The sequence below is a fragment of the Onychostruthus taczanowskii genome, unplaced genomic scaffold, assembly GCF_017590055.1.
Source record: "Onychostruthus taczanowskii isolate IOZ18803 unplaced genomic scaffold, ASM1759005v1 scaffold29, whole genome shotgun sequence".
Classification (NCBI taxonomy): Eukaryota; Metazoa; Chordata; class Aves; order Passeriformes; family Passeridae; genus Onychostruthus; species Onychostruthus taczanowskii.
In genome coordinates, this window is record NW_024500239.1 from 671,668 (window position 1) to 694,295 (window position 22,628).

Here is a 22,628-nt window from a genome sequence, read left to right on the forward strand (position 1 = left end):
TACATGCCAATCTCTGAGACTCTTAAGTACAGTTTACAACAAACTAGTCTCCCCTGCCCTGGACTGCTTCCTAGTCCACCAAGTTATTTGCTGGTCCTATTTCATAAGCAGTGTTCACTGAGTCTGAAGGCACTTAAAGTAAACTATTCGTTAAACTAGCAAAAGAAAAGGGAAATACAGACCTTTAAATCCAAGAAAGTAAATGCTTTTAACTAATTGGCTCTATTTTTCAGGGGGGAATATGAAGCATCACGTGCAGAACTTTCACTGCAGGCTGTATGCAGGACAAGCTGTAACTTCAGTCCTGAACAGTGACTTTATACTTTCCCCTCTCATCTCTGTGCCAAACATAAATTGAAAATCTTTAATCTTGACAATTAAACGGTCCTGATGGGGTCATCATCAGCCTCCTCAAAGATAAATCCTCCTAGCTTTTAATTCTTGGGGCATCAGAAACTGCAAAACATGTTCAAGATTCCCAGGCATATTAAACTGGCTATCTTTACATCTCCCTCTGGCAGACCATCACTCCCCTCAGAAAGAGACCTTCCTTCTAAAAAACAAGGTCTATGCTTCCACACAGACGCATGTTAGCCTGAGTTTTAAAGAAATCACTTTGTTGATTTACTAAAACTGGAGCAATATTTATTGCTGTAATCTTTATTACTTTGAAATAATATATAACTAAAGTAAAGTCAAGAAGGTTTTGAAATCTGCCTTCTGGTTTTTCTCTCTTTCTTCTAGGTCAAGCATCCGTTTTAGCTTAGAAAAGTGAAATTTGGAATTTCGGGGAGTCTTGGAAGCAGAGTTGGTTGTTGTCTGTCCAGATTCACGTGTCCTGAAAAACAAAAGATTCAAATGTCTTAATGGGGAGAAATCAGAATTAACATAAAGTAACTGTGAAAGCACACATATATAATTTGAGTGAAAAATATCCAAGAGAAATAGTGTATTTTTATGTGCAGGTGAGCACTCAGAATTGTTTGTCATGCAAATTTTAGGACAGACATTTTGCATTAAAGACACAAATGTAACTGGGCATTCTTTGCTTTTCATGAGAATCTTTGATTTTAACAGTTGGAAAGTTAAAATTCATCTCCTCAACCATACCCATTGAGAAATACACTAAGTTATCAATTTAAATTTTATTACAAGACTGATGTAAAATCAACAAGATTTAATACACTCTACTTGGCAAAGGTCTGTTTTAAATAGGAAAGAAAAAGCTACCTGGAAAGTGATGAGGGAGTGTTCCCTTTAGATCCCAACCTACTGCAGCTTACAGGTGTCATTTTCTTTGCAGACTGAATTTTTACACCGGGTGTCTTCAGGCTAGATTTGATATCTGGAGTGCCACAATTTTGTGTTTTGGCTGCCAGAAAATCCCTGCTTTTACCATAGTATCTTGTTGTTTTGTTGCAAGATTTGCAAGTAACTAGCTGTGGAGAGAAGAAAGGAATTATCAAGCTGTCTTTCAGTCTTTCAACCTTTATGTTATAAAGCCATTAGAAGAATTACCCAAACTGTTCTCCAAATACCACGACACAAATTAAATATTTGCTTAAGTGAAACATGAGATACTAAGTACAAAGATACATTTTGTAACTCATATTTTAATTCAGGCTTCTCAAGCCAAACATGTCCTTTGGGTTTATCTAGAAATTGCTCCAATTCCCTACAAACTAATTTCCGGAGACCCATACTGCTGAATTTGTACAGTGCAATACAGAGAACATCCCTGTCAAGACATGAAACAGCACCTAAACTGGGCAAATCATATTTTGAGTGTACAAGATATACTGAGTATACTGGAGTACTCCTATACATTGGGAATTTGGCTAAAAAATGTGACATTCTGTGCCATCTAGTCATTAGCATATTTTACCCCCAATGAAGTTATATTGCACACTTTTCAGGGAATCTTGGGATAAAATACTCAAAACTCTCAAACCCAGTCATCCATTTTACTAAAAACAGCAAGTCTCAGTGAACAAAGACAAGGTTTTGTATTAGGGCAAAAAGTATTTACTACAATAAGGAGGGTGTTCTAAACAAAGGGCACTTTCTCCTCTCTCCTCTCCCTCTCCCTCTCCCTCTCCTTCTCCCTCTCCTCTCCTCTCCTCTCCTCTCCCTCTCCCTCTCCTCTCCTGTACCTCTAGGCTGCAGGGAACTTCAGCAGCACACCAGGCTGAGAGGTGCACCAGAACTGATCACATCACCCAGTCAGAGACTGTCAGGCATTCCTGATATCCCTTACTGCCATGGCAACTACTCATACTAAGAGATATGAAAGTAATACAGCCAGACAGCTTTCTGAGGCACCAATTAGACTGACAGAAAAACAGTTACATGACGCTTCTGGTTAAAAATAACATACTCAAAAGACTGTCACAAAAATGTCTAAGCAGTTTTGAAAACATCTACACCAAATTGTTCTTCATTTCAGAGTGTGTAAATTCAGATAGTTTATTAAAAATTACATTTAGAGATGCTGAAATGAAACATTTTTAGTTAAGTGTTTTGACTTCCTCTAGACATTATATTTTGTCAGCCTAACAAACTAAAAGAAAAAAGAAATAGCATTAACTATTTTAGTGCTCAGGTATTGACGTATTTTTAGTTCTTCTAAATTAAATTCAGGTGGGAAAAAAACTCAGCATTTCATGGTAACTTAGCACTGTGTGGAATATAAATGGAGGTGACCACTTTACAATGAAGGAATTACTGAATTAATCATAGCACTTCATAGCTAATTTCCATTCCCTGAAATGGATCAGCAGTTAACTCCAAAAATTTTTAAAGCCTTGAAACAGTCCCTGTGTTACATACCTTTTTATGGCAGAAGCAATCTAAAATCAAGTTCTACTTGCTAAGAAAGTTCTCAGAGGTTCAACCTGTCACATTATTGCTCGCATTAATTTCCAACCACACTGGAATTTTCATTTGCACAAGTCTCAGGTATTAGATTACAGGGATCTACATTGCTAATTTAGAAAGCTGCTAATTGCTGACAGCATTTTTAAAGACTTAAGACAAGAAACACTTAAATCATAATCCACAGGACAAATTCAAACTGAACAAAACACAAGTACAGCAAACTGTAATTACATACCAAGATCAAAATATTACCCATAGTTTAAGCTAGACCTATTTAAACTGAATTTTAAACTACTCATATGAATGCACAGTGTGTCCCTAACAAACACTCTCCAGCTACAGAATAAGTCTAAGAGCCCATCATCATTTCATAGGACACTGCTCTGTTCACCAGTTGCTTAAAGGGACAGTTCTTAATGCACCCTCAACTCAGAAAAATAAAGCAAACATTTCCGCTTGAAGGATCACAGAACATCTTGAGTTGGAAGGGACCCACAGGCATCATCAAATTTCAGCTCCTGGCCCAGCACAGGACATTCCAAGAATCACAGCGTGTGCCTGAGAGTGTTGTCCCAATGCTTCTTGAACTCCTGTCAGCCTTCGTGCTGTGACCCCTTCTCTGGGGAGCCTGTTCCACCCTCTGGGTGAAGAACCTTTCCAGATGTCCTTTCTGAAGCTCAACTTCGATCTACAATTTGGGGAGAGTGCCTTGATGAAGCCTCTTATTTTGCTCTGACAGCCAAAACTCTTGGTGATATATTCCTCAGTTTAAATTTTTTAATTGACTCTTTAATAATTTTTGGTTTCACAAAATTTATTCCTGTAACCACCAGACTCTTATCCAAGAAAATCCCAAGTGTGCCACCAACTGCTGGGCACAATAAGGTGCTGTCTCATTTATGACAACAACCGTTCACATAACCTGTTTTAAAAACAGTACATACCTCGGCAACATAGGTTAAATGTTTACTATTATTCTTCCAATAGTAATTAAATGTCACCTTCCTGAGTACTTTTAGGAGAAATAACTGAGGCCTCAAGAAAAACATCAACTTGTTGAAATCACCTCTGTAGTTTAAAGAGAGTTTCTATAAGCAGTAATATTCAGACAAATGTAAAAAATTCTATTAATACAATACAGATGGCAATAATAATCTGATGAAGCCATGAAAGGCTAGTGAAATACAAGTAAAGCTTGTGTCTAAACATATTTGCTCAACAAGTGATAAACTGAAACAAAGGCAGTAAATGAGATGTTTGTGTAGCTTCTCTAACATATGGAGTCATGAGGTATTTTTTTGACAAGAAAAACTCACTGTTCTTATGTTCATGATCTACCTAGTGTGGAAGGTAGATTTTAAAAATGTCATTTATGCACAGAAGTTATTTCAAAAAAGAGAGGAAGAGTCTTATGCTTGTGAAAAAGAAATGTGTGGGCTCCTCTTCTAAGAGAAAGGTTTCTGTATCTTCTTTTTTTTGCCACTGAAATAGGAACATGAAATTTAGGGAAATGTCATATACATGCCAGTTCCAAATAACTGTCCTTACCAGAATGCTTCTTGACTCCCTGTACTTTCTCAAAAGCTTCGTCTGTTTCATGTTAAGCTTATGATTCTTTGCCTCTCGTTTAAGAACCTTCTCTATCTGTGGAGTCACTTTCATCTTTGGTTTGAGGCGCACTCGGTAGCCGTCAGGAACCAGGAACTGGAAGCAGTAAGGACATATCCTTTCTAATCCACGTTCATCACCTACAGATAAATATAAGCAAAAGGATAAAATAACTATGTTCTATAAGCAAACTTTAAAACGGTGTGTTTCAATTTTAACATTACCTAGGTATATGTTTTTGTGTTTAATATACCACTAGAACACAAGAGGAAGCTGAGCACCAGCATGTGCTCAGCTGAGCACAATTCAGACGAAGCTAATGCATGGCACAAGTTTACACAATATGTAACTGTAGATTTTCTTGAAAAAATTTAATTCCTTCCCAAAAATCTTTAGCATAAAAATCTTACAATTCTGTAAAGAGCTCCACATAGGCACAATTTTCTACCAGATCAGGGTCAGCAATGCCTTGTAAAGCTCTTTGCCCGTTTTAAGAGTGAGAAAATGACACGATCTCAGGCTAGAACGAAGAAACGCTTTGAGATAAATTTCAGACCCAAGAAGAGGCTCGCTCCTGGCATGCGCCTCATTCTCTCCTGCTGCCGGAGCTGGACTCGGGCGCCTCTCCCTGAACCCCCGAGGGACACCTGGCCCTGCTTCCCGGCCAGCTCGCCACTGCTGCCGGCAGCGCCGAGACACGGCCCTGCGGGAGCAGCGCAGGGGCAAGGGGGAAAGGGAGGCAAAGGGCGAGCCGGCATTCATCCCCACGCTCCTGTCCTTCCGCTGCTCTCCCACGGCACGGGCCTCCGCTGCAGCGCGCTGGGCTCAGGGGCGCCCGGCTCCGGAGCCCCCTCCTCCGGCCCCGGCTCCACCGCCTGCGCCCGGGGCCCCTCACTCGCCTCGGGAGTTGCGGAGCATCCACCTGCGCGGGAGAGAGGGAAAGCGTCAGGGCGCGGCCGCCGGCACGGGTGGGGACATCCCGCGCCTCACCGCCGGGCTCCCGCACCGCCCGTCCCCGCGCCGCCGCGGTTCCTTACAGCAGGAATCGCGCCTGGCCCGGGCAGGTCCCCGCCAGCTGCTCCGCCGCCGCCAGCTGCCACCGCCGCCCCATGGCGCCGAACGCCCGCCCCGCCGGAAGAGACGGGAAGGGAAGGCGGGCGATGTGCAGCGCTTGGCCGAGCCCCGGCGGCTCCGCGGCCGCAGCAGCAGGGTACCGGGCTGGGGCGGGCCCGGGGCGCGGGGCAGGGCCGGGGCTGGCGCTGGAGGGCAGCGGGCCCCGCCGGAGGGCTCCGGGCTGGCCGGCGCGGGCGGAGCGGCCGGGGGAGCCGAGCCCGCTGGGAGCGCGATACCCGCCTCGGGGAGCCGCTTGTGTCCCCGGCCGTGTGAAAAGTTTTTCCGGTAGGAAAGGAAACTTTAACCTTAGGGAAAAAGCCGTGAGGAAGAGGTGCTTTACGCTGAGGGCGGCAGAGCGCTTCGGCTGGCCCAGAGAGGTCACGGAATCTCTTTCTCTGGAGACTTTCCAATCCCACCTGGATGCGTTCCTGTGGCACCTGCTCCAGGGGACCCTGCCTTGGCACAGGGGCTGGACTGGATGATTTCCAGAGATCCCTTCAAACCGTAACAATTTTGTGATTCTGCGGAAAAAACCCCACCTAAACTCCAAACCCCACACATTTCTCTGTGAGGGCTTGTCAGGTGAAAGTTCTGCAGCAGCAGCTCCAGAAATCGCCTGATGCTGAACTTCATCTGTCACGCTCTTTATTGGAGGTGCCTTTTCCGTGGATTTTGGCGACTGCAGACTTTATCACTCTGCAAATGTGCTCCCATTAAAAAAAACCAAAAAACCAAACAACAAACCCCCCCCCCAAAATAACAACCCCCTACCAAAATGACAAAAAACCCCAAAAAACCTCCTCCGCACCCCCCCCCACCAAAAGCCCCAAAACCAAACCCTCAGCTTTTTACCGTTTGATGTGTGTTTTATTAATTCCCTCAGCCCTGCTCATTTGCTAGATGTTTTTATCCTTTGATCTATTGGTAATGGTGTTCATTTAGGAGAGGTATTCAGCTGAGCAGGCTTCGATAGTCTATCACAGAATTTGAATAAATGTAATTATTTCTTATTTTCTGACATGGAGTAGCCAAGGGCTTTAAAAATAGAAAAACAAAGGGAAAAAGGAATTTCAAGGCTTCCTTTAAGACAGCTTTACTGCACAGTCAATAAATCTGGACTTGTTAATGAAATGTTCATAATAGGTACAATTAGGGCCTCTGCTGACTCTATTTTTTAAATGAAACTAATTTTTTCAATTAGTCTTTCAATGTTATATTTTTGTTGCCTTTTTGCTGGCTTTGTTGATCCTTATTTTTGAGTGAACTCCTACCGTTTCTGAGTGGAAGAGCAGATTGTAATATCCATTCCAAACACAGTGTCCATCAGTCAACAGATATTTTGGCAAATGAAGTATTCCCATTTATTAATACTGGCGAGGAAAATGAAAGTACTTTTTGAACACCTGTAAGCAAAGATAATTCCAATGCTTTTTTGAGGGGTGGGTCTGTGTCTATAATTTTTTAAGCACGTTTATTCCCTAGGGAAGTTGCTTGTGGAGGAAGAATGGTGAGGCAAGATAGAACTTTCCCAGCTTCTGCCTAGAGAAAGGGAAATGTGCTAGGGATTTCTTCTTTTGCCTGGAGCTGGGACCTGACTCCTCCCTGCCCCTGGAGTGGTGCAGGTGGGCCAGAGCATCTGCACCAGCACCGTGGATTAACTTTTTCTTGTGAGAACAAGTGCCTGAGCCACCTGATTAACCAGCATGTGCTGTACTTATTAAGCAGTGACTAACACAATGCAAAGGATTCATTTATATTCACCCCCCACCCCTTCACTTTTACACTCTTTATTATCCCTGCTTTTTATCCCTCAGTGTCTTCCATTCTGCCCAAAATGCTTTTACACTTTTTTCTTCTTCTGCTCCTGAGACAACACTGGGTCATTCCTTTTTTTATCTTAGTTTGCCGGATTCTCTTTGCATTATAGATCATCTTTGTCCAAAAAGCAGGGCAGCCAGCCACTCCCAGTGCCATCCGCACACAGGGCGATGTGCCTCATCCCCGGTCCCCTCACATGAGGCTTTCCCATATTAGGTGCTAAACAAAGCATTAGAGACAAGGAGGAAATGGCCAAAAACCATGGCCCCAAATTCATGGCTCTCTACGAGCCCCTTCCTGCAGAACGCCCATCAAAAGGCAGTGGTGCTGAATGTGCTAAACAAAGCATTAGAGAAAGGAGGAAATGGCCGAAAACCATGGCCCCAAATTCATGGCTCTCTACGAGCCCCTTCCTGCAGAACGCCCATCAAAAGGCAGTATTTCAGTGCATCCAGTGCTGGCAGGACCAAACCCTTAAAACCAGACAACCCTCAGATCCCCGGCACAGTATTTTTGGCATCAGTGGGATGAATTCATCCGCATTTCAAGGCAGAACGCATTCGTCTCTACTTTTTCCTGGCTTTTGTTCACCAAAAAAAAAAAAAAAAAAAAAAAAAAAAGCCCACGTTAGCAGAGCCGTGTTACAAACTGCTTCCCGCTTCTGTTGTTTAGCGCTTTGTGGCTACCACGGCTGGCCAGCAGGCTGTAAATCTTGCCTGGTGTTTTGTAACAAAGGAAAAAATAGAATGATTTGTGTTGACTTTTGGTCATCGTGTATCATTATCGATCCGGGGGAGGGCGGCGGGGAGCGCGTACCGTGTATCTGTTGCTCGCCACTTCTCCGGGAAGGCGGCGTGAGCCAGCAGTCAGTAGAGGGCAATAGAGAAATACAGTTTGTGATGCCTAAAGGATTTGAAGCCCTGATTATGTGTTTACAGAAAAGAAAAAGAAGAAAAGAAGAGCCAGGAGGATAGGTTGTTCAGTTTACTACCGGAGACCTGACTGTGACAGACCACCAAGAAAACAAAATTTTCAAAGAGAGTAAAGAAGACCTTCTGCAGCATCTGCAAGTCTGTCCTTTTTTCTTCAGAGTTACGTAGGATAACTTAGCCAGAACTTATTGATGTCTGCATGTTCAGTGGACTCGGGAATGGACTGGGAGATGCGGGAACGTACTCTTTGGAAGAAACAGGAGAGGAGGCATTTCAAAGATCCTGCAGGTGACAAAGGTGAGCAAACTCACAGCTTCTCTTTCACGTGAGATAATAAAATGTTCAGTCAGCTGTATAAAAGTCATGAACACACTGAGTGAGTGATAGAAATTATATGAGAATTTTGCTTTTTCAGGCATGCTTCTGCATGATTCATTTTCTCATGGAAAAAAAGAGGACAGTGATGCTACAAGGATAAGCATTTCCAAGCATATGTTATTTTGGAGACATGCTAAAACCAGTGACCTGTTTTATGTGTCATGTTTTGTATTAGAACTGTTTGAAACGTGCTCATCATTTTACAAGGTTTATGTGCTACAGTTCCTAGACTCTAGTTTACAGAGAAATATATAAAAAAGATATGACTATTGTTGTTCCTTTTAGAGGGGATTTTTGCTCAGTTTTTAGACAAATGTGATTTGAAGGTTTGGAGAAATTTATTAAGAGATTTCTGGATGCATAGTGGGAATGCCCTCCGGTTTCTCAAAGGCTTTTTAATCAGAAAGATATTGCAAAGTGATCACTAAGAATACAGTAAAAACAAAAGGTGTTAAGCCATAGAAATCAAGGGGGAGGCAGAGGTTTGGGAAAGCAGAAAAAACCACAAGAGACTAAGTTAGAAAATAAACATGTGAAACACTTTTCTATTGCCAAGATCTCAGCTGGTGTCACCATAACACTTGGAAAATATCCTCAGGATGCTGGGAACCATTAAAGCAGTACAGATTATCAGAAGATAAACTTCCACTTCAGCTGCCACCACTACCAGAAGTGACCAATAAGAAATGTTTGGGAAATGAAAGATGAAGAATCAAAGCATTGACATTCTGGGGATATCACAGAGCAAATGCAAGGGTATCTAGAGGTCAGTCAGACAGTACCCATTTGAAACAAGGCAGGCTGGTAAATAAAATAAATAAAACATATTTTGAAACAAACCATCAGGTTTTAAAAGATAATTAAAGGACAAGTTATCTGGTGCTCCTCCTGAGCTTGGATTTATTTTATAAGTGGTATCATAGGTGAGGCTATGACACAGTGATTTATCTATGCTTTGAGTGCCAAAACATGTAAAAGATTAGTGTTAGTTTTGTTAGTTTATACGTTGTTTAGAACACAGCTTCCTTGCAGTATGTACCTGAGGGAGGTGAAAGATAATGTATACAAAGCATGCCACTATATCCTGTGGGTTGGTAACATCCATTTGATAGGGAATGGACCCAATGACTATCAGAATCCATCTGATCTTGAAAGCTACAAGTTCCAGTTTCCAATTTTTAATTCCTTTCATTTAACTTCCAGTACTCTACATCTTCTTGTATGCTTGTAAATCCATTATCTGAAAAGTTAATAGAAATTAAAGATGGTATTGAACAAAAACCTCAGAGAGAAATACTCACGCAGCTTAATAGTGCCAGCTCTTCTTTAAAGTGGTCTCTGGTAGAAACTATTAACTATGTATCTAGGATGTGAAGCTGTAGGGTGGTGAACATTCCCTTGTAACTGATGCCTGTTTTCAGTGAAATGAGCAGGGTTGCTGTGTGGTGTTATGTCTCTATACATACAGTCAAAGGGATTTTTGGAGTGGGGAGCCACACAGGCCAGCGGCTGGGGCTGAGGAACGGTTGCTACTGCTCCTGGAGGTCCAGGCCTTGCTTTGTCCCTGTGTGACTATGTGGTACATTAGGCTTATTTATGGTCAGCTCGTGAAGTGGCCAGCCTGCAACCTTGCCCATGCCAAGGGCTGGGCTTGGAGTGGCAGGGTGCAGATTGTCCAAGGAGGCCCTCCTTCCATGCAGGTTATGGGAAAGGCCATGGCCAGGTTGCAGTGTCCTTCAGTACACAGACAAACACACTCCTATGCCAGTTCTGCCTGTAAGTCCTTGTCACCTTGAGTCATAAAAAATATTCCTTAATTTTCACTCAGAGCAGTTGTCTAAAAATGTTGAAATCTCAAGCCAAAGTATCACCTGTGAAAAAGATGCTGCTAATTAATGTGTTAATTGTCATGTAAACCCCTTTGCTTAATGAGATGTGAAATAGCCCCTGCTGTTAGGAATGTCAGTGTGCACAGGAGTTTGTCCCGGGCACTTAGGGTCATTTATTGCTGTGCTGCAGCACAACCCAGGGCTGCTATTTCAGCCTCTTGCCAAAATAGAAACGTTTTACTTTCTGATGAGTCATCTGGGTTTCACTGAGATCTTGCAAGGTTCCCCCGCCCTTTTCCTCTTTGCTGTGGAGTCCAGGCCCTGCCCTGGAGGCCTTGCTTTCTCAGGAAAAGATGGGGTGGAACCTGTTTCAGCAGCTGTCAGCTCCATTCCTTAATTAACTTGGAGCAAACTGCTAATGAATGATATGGAGCGTTTTCCCTGTCACTGGAGCTGAACATGCAGTGTTCCCAGCCTTTTCTGGCCAGCAGTGTGGCTGAGCAGTGCTGGCAACTGAGTCGGAGTTTGCCACACGTTGTGCTAAATGTTCCCTGCATCAAGGCAGAAAGGGAACTAGGTCAACCAAAGGTGGCAGCTTTAATCTATTTTCCAGGTTGGTCATCCTTACAAACAACACAGAAGAACTACATGTTTCAAGAAAATATTTCCTTGCATTTTTTTCCTTCTGGTGCAAAAGGGGGTAGAGGAAGACTTAATTTTTCTCTTTCTATTTGCTTTAAATTATTTCCTTTCCCTTCTGAGTCTGAATGATCTGTTCTAAGGTGGCACTAGTTTGAGCATGAGGCCGGACTAGATGACCTCTAGAGGTTCCCAACCTTACCCTGTAATTTTCAACAGTCATGCTGTTATTTTGGATTCTTCCTAACTCCAAATTACCTAGGAGAGGAAAAAAAACCCCACCACTATTTAAAGATAATTTTCTCTCCCCTTAAGTTATTATTTTAATTCATCTGAAAATGCACCTGGGAAAATAAAAGCCAGGTACTTCTAATAAATAAAGGTTTTATGGAATAGTTCTTTGCAGTTGTTGGTTTCTGAGTTTTGTTGTAAAATACTTTAATTACCATGTTCAGGCTGCTTTGCAGAATTGCTATTAGATAGAAATGTAGTCAGCTGAGGGAAACTGTTTGAGGGCTGTACTCCCTGCTGCAAAAGTGGCTTTTCACACCTGTTTATAGTATCCTAAGTTGGTCTTGTGTTTGAGAAGCTGGTGTCATTGCTGCTTCTTCCAGTTCTATGCCTGGTGAGTTAGATGGTAAGAAGGGGTGAAATATTTACTGCTGAAGTATGTGAAATAATATTAATTTTAAAAATCCATATTGCTTTTTCAGTAATCCATTTTAGCTAGATTCCAAATTAAACTGTTTGCCCAGCTGACATCCTTAATTCATCATCCTGGCTGAAACCAAGATCTTCAAAGCCATTTACAACAGCTAAACAAACATGTCTTTCATTACCTTCGATTATAATGCCTGATGAAGTGCACAGAGGATCTGAATCTTTAGAGATGACAGTGATGGATATGATTTAGACACCGGAGAGGTAACAGAATCAGGCTGATGCTTAGAGTGAGCTTTAATCCAGAGTTTCACAGTCAAATATAGGTGGATGGTGCAGTGCTTCGTGTCTGCTTCAAAACTGTTGCTGCTGCTGCTGAGGCACAACATATTAACTGCACTAGGAAGTGAGCACTTGGATTTTCATTGCTGATAATGGGGCCTTGTCCCCAAAACCTACTCCTCTTTTAAAGGATAAGCTGGATGTAATTACCTCCTAAGTGTGAAGCAGCTACAGTAAAGAGGAAAAACTCCACGTGACATCAATTTAATTAGAATGCAGTATCATTGCCTTGATTAGTGATGGAAAACAGGAAACTTCTTCAGTCAGGGTTGTATTATAGCTGCACAATTCTGCAGTACTGAAAGGATTTAACCTTTGTCAAGCTGGCCTGCATGCAAAGTCCTCGGCTTTCCTGTGCCCCTCAGAGACTTTGTGCAGAAAACAAAACAGCAAGAGGTAGATAATTCAACAGAAGATTTTTTTTTTCTAAAATCCAGAGGCCTCTGCTTAAGCATCCCAAGCCATAAAAAGCTCACACTAGTTGTATGTACATATGTTAAACAAACACCATCAGAGTTGTGTTAACTTGTTGGTTATTTGGAGTGTGGAGAGGGGCTGATGCAATCTCTGGTCTTTTTCAAGAAGGCACATAGCCATATGTTTTTATGTATTCTTTTCATTATTATTAGATAAAGCTAACAGCGGTGTTCAAGTATAGTCTGTATCAGTACCTTGAAAGATCATTTCCTTAGCGAGCAAAGACTTGTTTTTCCTCTTCAGGACAGTAGTTTTAAAGACTAGGTTGATAGCTGGGCAGACGTAACAAAGTTTGTAAATTCATAATCAATTTATGAATGAAATTATTTTTTGAAAATTATTTTTTTCCTTACTGTGTGCTTAAGTATTGTTTTCCTGATGAAAATATTTACGTTTTGGTTTTTTTGTTTGTTTGTTTGTTGAGGTTTTTTTATCTCCTCCTTTCTCCTGAGCCAGTCTGAGATCTCTGTATCCCTTAGCACTGTTTAGAAAAAAAGATCTGTTTATTCTAAGAGCAGGGAAGACAGTGGAAAGCCTGAAGGAATTCTAGACAGAGATGCTGTGGCATACATAAAGTCTGTGAAGAGCTTGTCACAGTGCGTTTTGGCTCTCAGCTTCTGTTTCATTTGCTCCGCTGGTTAATCATTGGCTTGAGTGCTCAGGTACCATGGTGATCAACACACTTCCAGTGCCACAAACCCTACAGGATGCATATTCATTGAAACACTATTTTTGAAATAAAACCAAAAATAAATTCAACTTTTGAAAATCCTCAGCATAGCTAACATTGCCATGTACTTTCCTCTCTAACAATGTAAATTAGCATGGTAGGATATAGGCTTCTTCCTCCCATTTTAGATTTTTTAGATTTTTCCTTCTGCTGTTGATATCCACAGCTTTCTCATTAAGTAGTTTGAAAGGCTTCAGACTTCTTCCATATGTTGAGTATAGCACATTTGTGCATTGGCCTTTCTGAGCAACTACTGAGATGTTTGTTCCACTGTCATCAATATCAAGGAAAGGCCCTTGGAATAAGAGTCAAATGCATCCTTGCTCTGTTAAGCCCCAACAGTTTGCTAAGTGTGACCTTTGTGAAGCTATGGGTATAAAGTTCAACCTTGAAAATCTTGGCCAGCAACTAACTGCTGGAATGCCAATTGGCAAGCTCTTCTTCCTTCTCCAAATGCGGAGCCTTCTGCCTGAATAGCTCCAATGCAGCATCTCTTCCGCAGTGTCAGGTTTTGAGGTCTGATCCTCACACAGACCTCTGGTGCTGTTGTTAATTTTTATAATGCTGTGCTCTTTATATCTCTGTTTGAATATGTAAGGTGGCCAACACTGGGAAGTCAGCACTGAGGAGTTTCCCTCAGTTTCCCAGTGAGGATGTTATTGTACCAGCACAGTTTCCCAGTGAGGATGTTACTGTGCCAGCATCCCTCCAAGATAACTGCAGGGAATATGGAAAAAAATGTTACCTTTTTATCATGAGTACCTTATGAGTTTGCTCCTGGTTTTGGTATCTTGAATTGCTTCACAGTGCTGCTCTCTGAGCACCAGTGCCTGGAGCAGATTCGATATCATGCTGTCAGTCAATGAGCCCCCCCGCACGTGGCATGCCCACGGGGCAAATAAACCACAGAAGAGGGAATTAGATGGAGCTAGATGCAAGGTATGCATCCACTGGAGCTGGGTAATTGTTCCTCAAACTCTGCTGATCGTAAAAGCTTGCTTTAACTTTTGTTTCAGCTGTCGGGAAATGGAGAATATATAATTTTCCTCTTACATTCCCCTCACATGAAATAAAGATGCCAAATATTTTTTTTCAGGTGTGTCTTACCATCTGCTTCAACAGCAATTAACTCACCAATTGGTGTGGGACAGGTTTCATTAATAGATGGTAAAAGCATGCAAAAAACCTCAAAAGTCAAAGAGTGAGGCAGGGATGCTGTTTATCTTTCCCTGGCATGAGGTAGGAACGGTCTGTGATGCACTGCTTTGCTGGAGTTGGAGACACTTAAAAGAAGTGTGAAGACAAACCAACATACTGAATCCCCCATATTACTGATTTATTTTTTTCAAGTTTAGTAAAGACACTAAATGTGGCAATCGTATTAATATTCCTGAGCCAAAGAGTGAGTGAGATTTATAGGACTTAAGGGTCAGGACAGTGATCTCCCCCCTAGCCTGCTTCCTGTGAGGTCTGAGCTGATGTTGTTGCAGGGGTGGCGGGAGAGAAACCAGGACTTACCCTCTAAAGATTTAATTTGGAAAACATTGTAGTTGGGATCCCCTCCTGTCTGTCGTTTTTCAGTATGGGACTTTCCAGCTTGAGGCTATCCAGTCCTTGAACTCCCTACTATCCACAAATCCTTGTAAAGCATAAAGGTCCGGCTGCTCTGCTCTGGTGCTTTTCTGCAGAGAAAGAACAAGCATTGAGGAAAGTGGAAAATGAGCACTGCTTGCTTCCTCTGCCTCTCCTGACTCGAGGGCCGATGCAGGTACAGTCACATCCCTCTCCCTTGAGGAAGATGGGCCAGACTGCAGAGGAAGGCACCAAACAGGGTGTGGACTAGTACTGTGGGATGAGGGTGTAATATCTTAAAAATCCTGGTGCCTGTAGCATGATTGCAAATCTGGGCTGTGGCATCAGGACACAAGTTGTCCTCTAAAATAATTTTGTTAGCATGATATTGCCAGTCCTACAGGCAACCCTTCCTTCCAACTCTCGGGTTCCCTCTGGTTGAGATGATCCCAAGGTGTGTTAAAAAAGTCCCTTTTCCCCAGCCCAGCTGTCGAAGAATAGATCAGGAGTCTTCGGCTTGCATTCTCAAGGTTGTTTGTTATTTTTTATCTAAAACATTTTCTGTCTGGCCTGCCAAGGTCTGTTCTGCAGGTCAGTCTGAGGCACACTGCTCGCCCACAGGGCTTGTGTTGTGTATTATACTATGACCTACATATTCGATATTTACAGTTGTGTCCCAATACCTATCACCTATGTTAGACAGTGACTCTCTAGTCTAAACCAATCCCAAAGTGCCACCATCACCAAGAAGATGGAGGCTAGGAAGAAGAAGGAAGAAGGACAGGATAACGCCCAGATTCCTCCATCTTGTGCCCTAGATCCCCATAGTAAAATTCTACAAAATTCCACCTTTCACCCTGTGACAACTACTGTTATGCTGTCTAAACTTTTGTGACCTGTAATTCTTCTTACAAAGGTGGCAATTTGTTCCATGGGTCAAACTCAAAGCCACAGGGGTCTTTGGCTGCATGCCAGGGTCTCCGATCCCCCTGCCAGGGCTTCAAAGCCCCCTGGCTGGGGCTCGGACCATCCAGGACCGTCAGGGGGACATCCTGGGTTCTGACAGCCAACCATTTCCTCCTTTTCTTTGGTCTGCAGTAATTTTTTCGTTACTTTTTTGGTTACTTTGAATACTTTTGGTTTCTTTGCTTACCTTGAATTATTTTTTGGTGCTCCTTTCCATTAAAGTTGAGGGGTATTCATAGTGTTCACAGGTCAGGTTCAATTAATTCCTTCGTACTTCTTTTCCCAAGGTTGTTCCATTTTTGAGAACCACTCTAGAACACGTTCAAATTGAGCGTGGATAGAGACATCTCTTGCCAAGAAATCTGTGCACTTGGTTTTTTCCATGGACTGCAGTCTGGACCTTGGCAAGCCTTTGGAATCTTTCCTGGATGAGCAGTTCTGGATTATTCACCAATATTTTTTTTGGAGCTGGAGTGAAAATAAACGTGAGTTTGAAATGCTGGATACCAGCTCAAACCCAGACTTCCTCTGTGTGTGCCCAGAACTGAGAAGTTTAATTTGGCCCCTTTTAGATTATGATCCTGTGTCAGAGTGAGGTTTTTAGTCTGAATGGCATGCAGTGTGATTCTCATGTAAATATAAATACAGCAGCTTAGTGCTTGTAGTATATTTACAGCCTCCTGTTCATTCCTAGTGACATTTTCCTTTTCAGCTACAGTGGGAGAAGCTGTGGCCTTTACTGTTAGAATTGGGTTTGGTACCTTCTGATGGCAACGAAACCTGCAGACATAGAAGCAGGAGAAATGCTCAGACATGAAGGTGAGAAATTAGTCCATTTCCGAGCAATCTCAACATCTGCTGGAATGAGCAGAGTTTATGTGGGTTGCACAATTTCAGCCACTGTTCACTTTCATAAAAGCAGATCCATGATTTTTCTGCCCTCGAACACTTGATAGTCTTTGGCTAAAAATGTTGGCCCAATGCCAAAAGGTGTTAAGGTTTTCAAAGTGCCTAATTAACAAGAGGGATTGGTTATGCCTGGAATGAAAAGTATGTAAGACAAGGAAAGCAATCACCTGGTCCGGTGCTGGAAGGGTGAATGAGGAATTGAGGAGAAGGAAGAAATAAAGGCTTCTAGAGTTGTGTTTAATTTTTCAGTCTCTTTGCTGTCTGCCAGTCCTTTATGTGAATGCTAAAAATTTCATTAAAAAAATGAAAAATGCATTTTATAGACCAATTTAAGGCACTGAACATGCAATTCTAAGTTTGGAAAATTGCAGTTCTATTTTCTAACAGAATCTTTCATTTGTGACTAAGGGAAAACTTGATTATTTCAGTGAATTGCTGGAGAAGTACATGTGAATCTCACTTTATTCATTCTCACCCTGACAGATTGACTTGGAAACCATCAGTTTCAAAGAAGGTAAAGGTATCAGATGAGTTCATATGCAACAGATGGGGTTTCTGGAAAAAGCCTCAGATTTGATAAACTTTCAGAAAAATTTTGCATTACTTGCTGGGGAAAAAGTACCTTTGTTACGAATGTCCCACCAAAGTTGATACTACTTTGGGAATTCACTTCATCTGAGATTAGGACTTTGTTTATAGACCTATGTGAGCATTGAAGATGAAGACACCAATCATTAAAGCTGTGTCAGCATCTCAGCAATGAATTGATGTTCTTTTTGGCTAAAGTTCAGTGTTCTTTGAATGAAAATCCTTGATTTACATTTTTCAACTATTCATGCGGGGGTATTAAGCTGATGTCTTGCTACTGTTTGTTGAACCACTGAAGAAACAAGCAAAAAGAAAAAAAAATACCATCCAAACAACAACCCATGGAAAATACTGATTTAAGCTTAGTGGCTGCTGTTGAATGTGCTTGTCATTCCCTCATGCAGCCACAGAATATATTGGCATTGCAGGTAGGCTGTCTGACAGCTTCCTTTCAAAGCACTGCCAAACCTGCTTCGTGGATTAGTCAACAACTGTTTCCTGAATTGTGCTTGCACCTGTTTCCTCTTCTTCTGGAATAAACAGTTTTATCTGAAAAAAGTATTGACAAAGGCCAAAGTTGCACCCCCAGCCTGGCCAAGTGATATAAGGGAAATCACATTTTCTTGGTGTTTGTAGAATGAAAGTAGCAGCTGTTACCATGGGAATAGTCAATTTATGAAAGAAGAAGTTTTGAGGAGGCTGAACATTACCACTAATCGAAGTGATTGCAGTCAAGACAAAAGGTTAATGTTCAAGATCTGCTAATTAGGAGAGAGCTACTTTTCTGGTAATGTGAGGATGGATACAAATGAATTCTGTTTGATAAAAATGCTGTTGTCCTTGCTAATCCCTTGAATTTATTATTTTGGATACAAGGATTAGGTGCATCCCTGGTATAGTATCCACTGATTTGTTTTCAAGTAAGTGTAAACTTAATGGGTATAAACAGATGCTATTTCCTGGAAAGGTTCTTTCAAATACATTCTTATAATGTATTTTAAGGGTTATTACTTCACATTCCCTTTTTGGAGGCATTTTTCTGTGTTTTGTTTTGTATTTTGCAACTGCTGATGTCCTCTCTGTCCTTTTCTCTCTGCACAACACATTTTCTAGGGTGTAGAAATTACTATGGTTCTTCAGATTTCTCCTTAAATGTGCTAAAAATGTTATCTCAAATAGAAAAAAGGTTTTTTATTCTGCTGCACTCCCTCTATTGACTGACTGTGCCAAGACAAAGTGAATAATATAGTAGTCATCATCTGCAAACAAGAATGTTTGGGCCAGATCATCTCTGCTCATATGAAGTGCCAAATTTTCACTCCCTTCAGGAGAAATGCATCTCTGCACAAGTTCTAAAAATACAGTTTCTGTTAAATTTCTCTTTAGAGCACCCATCTGACATGCTTCTTCTAAGCACCTAATAATTTATGAAGAGTTTTGCAGTTTGCCCTGAATTATTTCACAAAATAATTCTTATTAATTAATTATTTGAACAAATAATTAACATTATATTTGGGTGAGTCCTAGCTGTTCAAATAATCTTGGTCTCTACATTCTTCTATTTATTTTCACTTGCAAGTAGCCTGCATTATCGCAAAAGCCTTTATCTGTGCAATTAGTTTTACGTGGATTTTGTAATGAAAAGTGTACGTGAAAAACAGAATGGTGTGTTGTATATGTCCCCCAAAATGAAACCAGTAACATCAAAGCAGTGATAATACAGTACCACACTAATGATGGAAGAGCTAAAGGACACTCTGTGACCAGTGGATGCAAGCAGTGGGTCCAGGCAGTTGTAGAGGGTGTTACAGCATGTGATACTTCCAGCTGTGTATTAACCTCTAACTCCAAGGCTGTAATTTTGCCCCCACTCCCCTATCTGGAAGAGTGTTTAAGAAACTCATGGGCTTATAGCTGCTTCCATTCTGTACAGCCTGGATGAGTGTGTGGCATGTGCACTACCTTCCCTCACCATGCTCTTGTTGCTCCTTGAATTAGATAATACTACTTCTACCTGGAATTATCTTCCTCAAGGTATTTTTAGGCAGCAGTTATATGCTTAGTTAGCTCTTCTCTTGCTGTGCTAAACAGCTCAGCTCTGTTAGTGTCTTTGGATGGGAAATCTCTTTGTCTCCCAGATTCTACTGGAAATCCCCATTCTCATGTCCTACGGCCTCACTTGCCTTTTTCATCACGTTACCTGTTTTGTCACTCTCTCATTGACAACTGTAGTCCTCATTTGTCATTTCTGGGTCATCTCCCAGGTTACATTTTTATTTTCTGCCCCAGGCCTTGCTGCTTACCCCATTTCTTTGGCTCACATCTTCAAGCTGCTCCATTTGTATTGCTTCACTGCTCTACTGACATTAGAATGTGCAGGAGCTCTTCTACCTTGGTCACAGTGGTGAAGAGCTATGGAAGGACAACAGTAGCCCCAGAGTGGATCCTGAAGACCCACTGCTAATCTTAATTGATTCAATACATCTGTTCTTAATGGCACTTACTCGTTATTGCTTCTCCTTTAGCTGTTTTTTAACTATGCAAAACGTCTTAGTCCTCAGATTCCTTAATAGCGTATAACATGATGTCAAATGCATTACTAAAGTCCTGAAAGATGAGACCTATTACACCTAATTTGTTCACAAAATCTTTTACCTCATCTAAGAAAACTATATGGATAATTTGTATGGTGTCTTCTTGCACTAAATTGCTGTTGCACTTTATCCCATTTTTCATTTACCTCTGTGTCTTTATATATTGTCTCTCTCCAAATGTATTTTAAAGCCTTTCATACTAATGAGGTCCAATGAAATAGCTTGTAATTTCCCAACTGCCATCTCCTCTTATTTTTCTTCACAGATTTTTTTTGTAAGTAAAGAAACCATATCTACTATTTTTCAGTTTCACTCCCAACTAGATGGTGCTATTAAAAATATTTGTCACTGGACCAGCATTACATGTGAGAGGAATTTTTAGAAGTGTGAGATGGTGATTAATCAGACCTCAAGCATTTAACTCTTTGAATTGAGTTTTTTGCTAGCTGTGGTAATTTCCATTTGCATATCCACATTCTTATTATTCACCTTATCTTTGTAAATTTAACCTAAATATTTCTGATTGGAAACTGGGGTAATATACTTAGTTGAGGCCTTCCTTGTGTTCTCTTTAATTTCTTTTCCATTCTTCCTCCACAGTGGCACAGCATTTTTCCTTGTGGATTTTTTTTTCCTATTTATACTACCAAAGAGCCTTTTACTATGTTACTTTTACTTTTAATATTCTTTGCAGGACAGAAGTCAGTTAAGATCATGGGAGTTCAAACTTTATCTTTGTAATTCCTGACTTCTCAGAAGTTTCTAGCTTTTGGATAGTACTTCTGGTGTTGTGTGAACTCTGCTTATTTCCAGTACCTCAATTTTTTTGGTGTCTGGCTGCAGTTTTGTAAAAGCTACTTGTTCAATTTACTGTCTCTTTTCTGTACTATAGAATAGGCATAACTTGAGAGAGTTTAAATGCCATTTTTATTGTCATTTTGCCATGCTTTACTATGTTAGTGCAATTCTTAAGTTCCCATGCCCACCTTTCTTCCCTCTTATATGAATAATCCTACTCTTGTCAGAATCAAAGCTGTGAAGATTATTTGTGAGAGAAAAGGGTTGCAGATTAGCGTCTACATTCCTTGAAGTACTTTCACCAGGTACAGCATTTTTTCACAGTGGAGGCTTTTTTAGCTGTGCTGTAAAAGCTGTTTAAGGGATACACATGCAGTATCAAAAGGAATGCAAAATGCTTTGGAAGATGAAACTGCTTGGAAACTGAAGGATGCAGGGATTTGTTCAGGTGCCCAGTATTTCTCTAATAGCCTTTTTGCCAATCGACTCATGTTTTATTTCTGTCTTTTAAGTATTATTAGATTTTCTTTTGGAACAGTGGTGATTTGCAGATGTACAAGTACTCTTCTGAGTGCTTGGGAAAATGGTCTTTCACAGAACTGAATTGTTGCACAGAAAAAAAATCCTTGTTAACTACTTATTACTTGGATTTTTTTAGGTCTCAAGATGTGTCATGGCTGTGTTGCACTAACAGCAGAAAAGCATATTTAGGAGCTGACTGTGCCCCAAAGAGCTTGCAACTGAAATATGTAAAATACATTCAGTGCCAAAGGAAGCAAACATTATTTGTGAAAGGTGGGAAAGAAGCCAGTGTCACTCATCTGGGGCACAACCAGCAGCTGCACCCAGTCCCCTTGATTTCTCAGTCTCTCAGTTGCAGGAATGTTTTTTTCCTATTTTCATCCACTACAGTTGTTAGTAGGAATAGGAAATTTCAGTAGCATACTGGGAATGAAAGGAGACAAAATTTCATTTATCTTCCTACTGTTTCACTTTAATAATCTGTCACCATACACAAAGCAATTGGTAAAAGTTGAAAGTGTGGTATGTTCTCTACTGCAGCCATTGCATTTTATAGCCACTCCAGAAGGATTATGCATTAGCCATTAATCTGTTACAGGGAGGAGGTAGTGGATGGGTCAAAACCCAATTTGTGAATTTGCAAACATTGAGCAAAAGAGATGAACAGGCTGAACAAAGAAGTAGATGACAATGCAGAAAATATTTTTTGTTATTCTAAAAGCTTTCTTTTGAATTGAGTCTATTCATAAGTAATATGATGCACAGTTCTGAGAAGATATCAGAAAGTCTCAGTAGATTTAGATTTTCAGATTAGCTGGTGAGCGGCAGAAATGTGACCTGAATTATGGCTCTCCTGTGATTTCTACTTATAAATCCTTTTCCCACTACAAATAAATTATGAAATATATTTAAAATAACGAGTTAATGAAAAAACAGGGTTTTTTTTTTTTTTAAGTGGACACAACTACTTTGAGTAGTGTAACTTTTTGCTGTGAGAATGAAAAAAAAAAACTCTCTTCAAATCTCTTTCATACGTAACTAAATCAGCAGCATTAGTGAATCTAAGTTGGACTGATAAAAGTCAGCTGGAATGTCACTTATGTGAGTGTTTGTCAGAAAGATTCAGAAGAGGTTAGTGAGGAATCTGTATGTTTCAGTACTTACCTGATATGTCAGCTTCACATCAAAGCAGGATCCTGGGTCATAGAAAAAAATGGAAGCAGAATTCTCTTTTGAAGTGTGTCATTTCATGTATGTACAGAGCTATTACTTCCCT

The 22,628-nt window shown here is 41.0% G+C and overlaps 1 protein-coding gene across 3 annotated transcripts; it reads right to left on the minus strand.

The window, feature by feature from the left end:
* Positions 1-644: 644 nt before the first annotated feature.
* On the minus strand, positions 645-5,739 carry CUNH18orf21 (chromosome unknown C18orf21 homolog). 3 transcript variants are annotated; one of them, XM_041408165.1, is made up of 5 exons: positions 5,523-5,739; positions 5,258-5,407; positions 4,426-4,625; positions 1,231-1,439; positions 645-838 (listed from the first exon to the last, which is right to left on the minus strand). In XM_041408165.1, exons 3-5 carry the CDS (start codon positions 4,537-4,539, stop codon positions 685-687), a joined length of 477 nt encoding a protein of 158 aa, XP_041264099.1. In that variant the 5' UTR covers positions 4,540-4,625; positions 5,258-5,407; positions 5,523-5,739; the 3' UTR covers positions 645-684. The 3 variants fall into 3 exon arrangements, with proteins under 3 accessions (XP_041264099.1, XP_041264098.1, XP_041264097.1); XM_041408164.1 differs by having other exon boundaries at positions 5,385-5,407; positions 5,523-5,673; XM_041408163.1 differs by lacking the exon at positions 5,523-5,739 and having other exon boundaries at positions 5,042-5,498.
* Between the last annotated feature and the right edge of the window lie 16,889 nt (positions 5,740-22,628).

What these genes read in the sequence shown, in the direction of transcription:
- CUNH18orf21 (XM_041408163.1), bottom strand. Translation starts at nt 5,243, where the DNA reads ATGCCGGCTCGCCCTTTGCCTCCCTTTCCCCCTTGCCCCTGCGCTGCT. An exon ending in AGGAGCGAGCCTCTTCTTGG is followed by an intron (nt 4,626 to 5,041) that starts GTCTGAAATTTA and finishes ATTTATCTGTAG; the next exon opens with GTGATGAACGTGGATTAGAA. An exon ending in ACTCCCTCATCACTTTCCAG is followed by an intron (nt 839 to 1,230) that starts GTAGCTTTTTCT and finishes TTTGTTTTTCAG; the next exon opens with GACACGTGAATCTGGACAGA.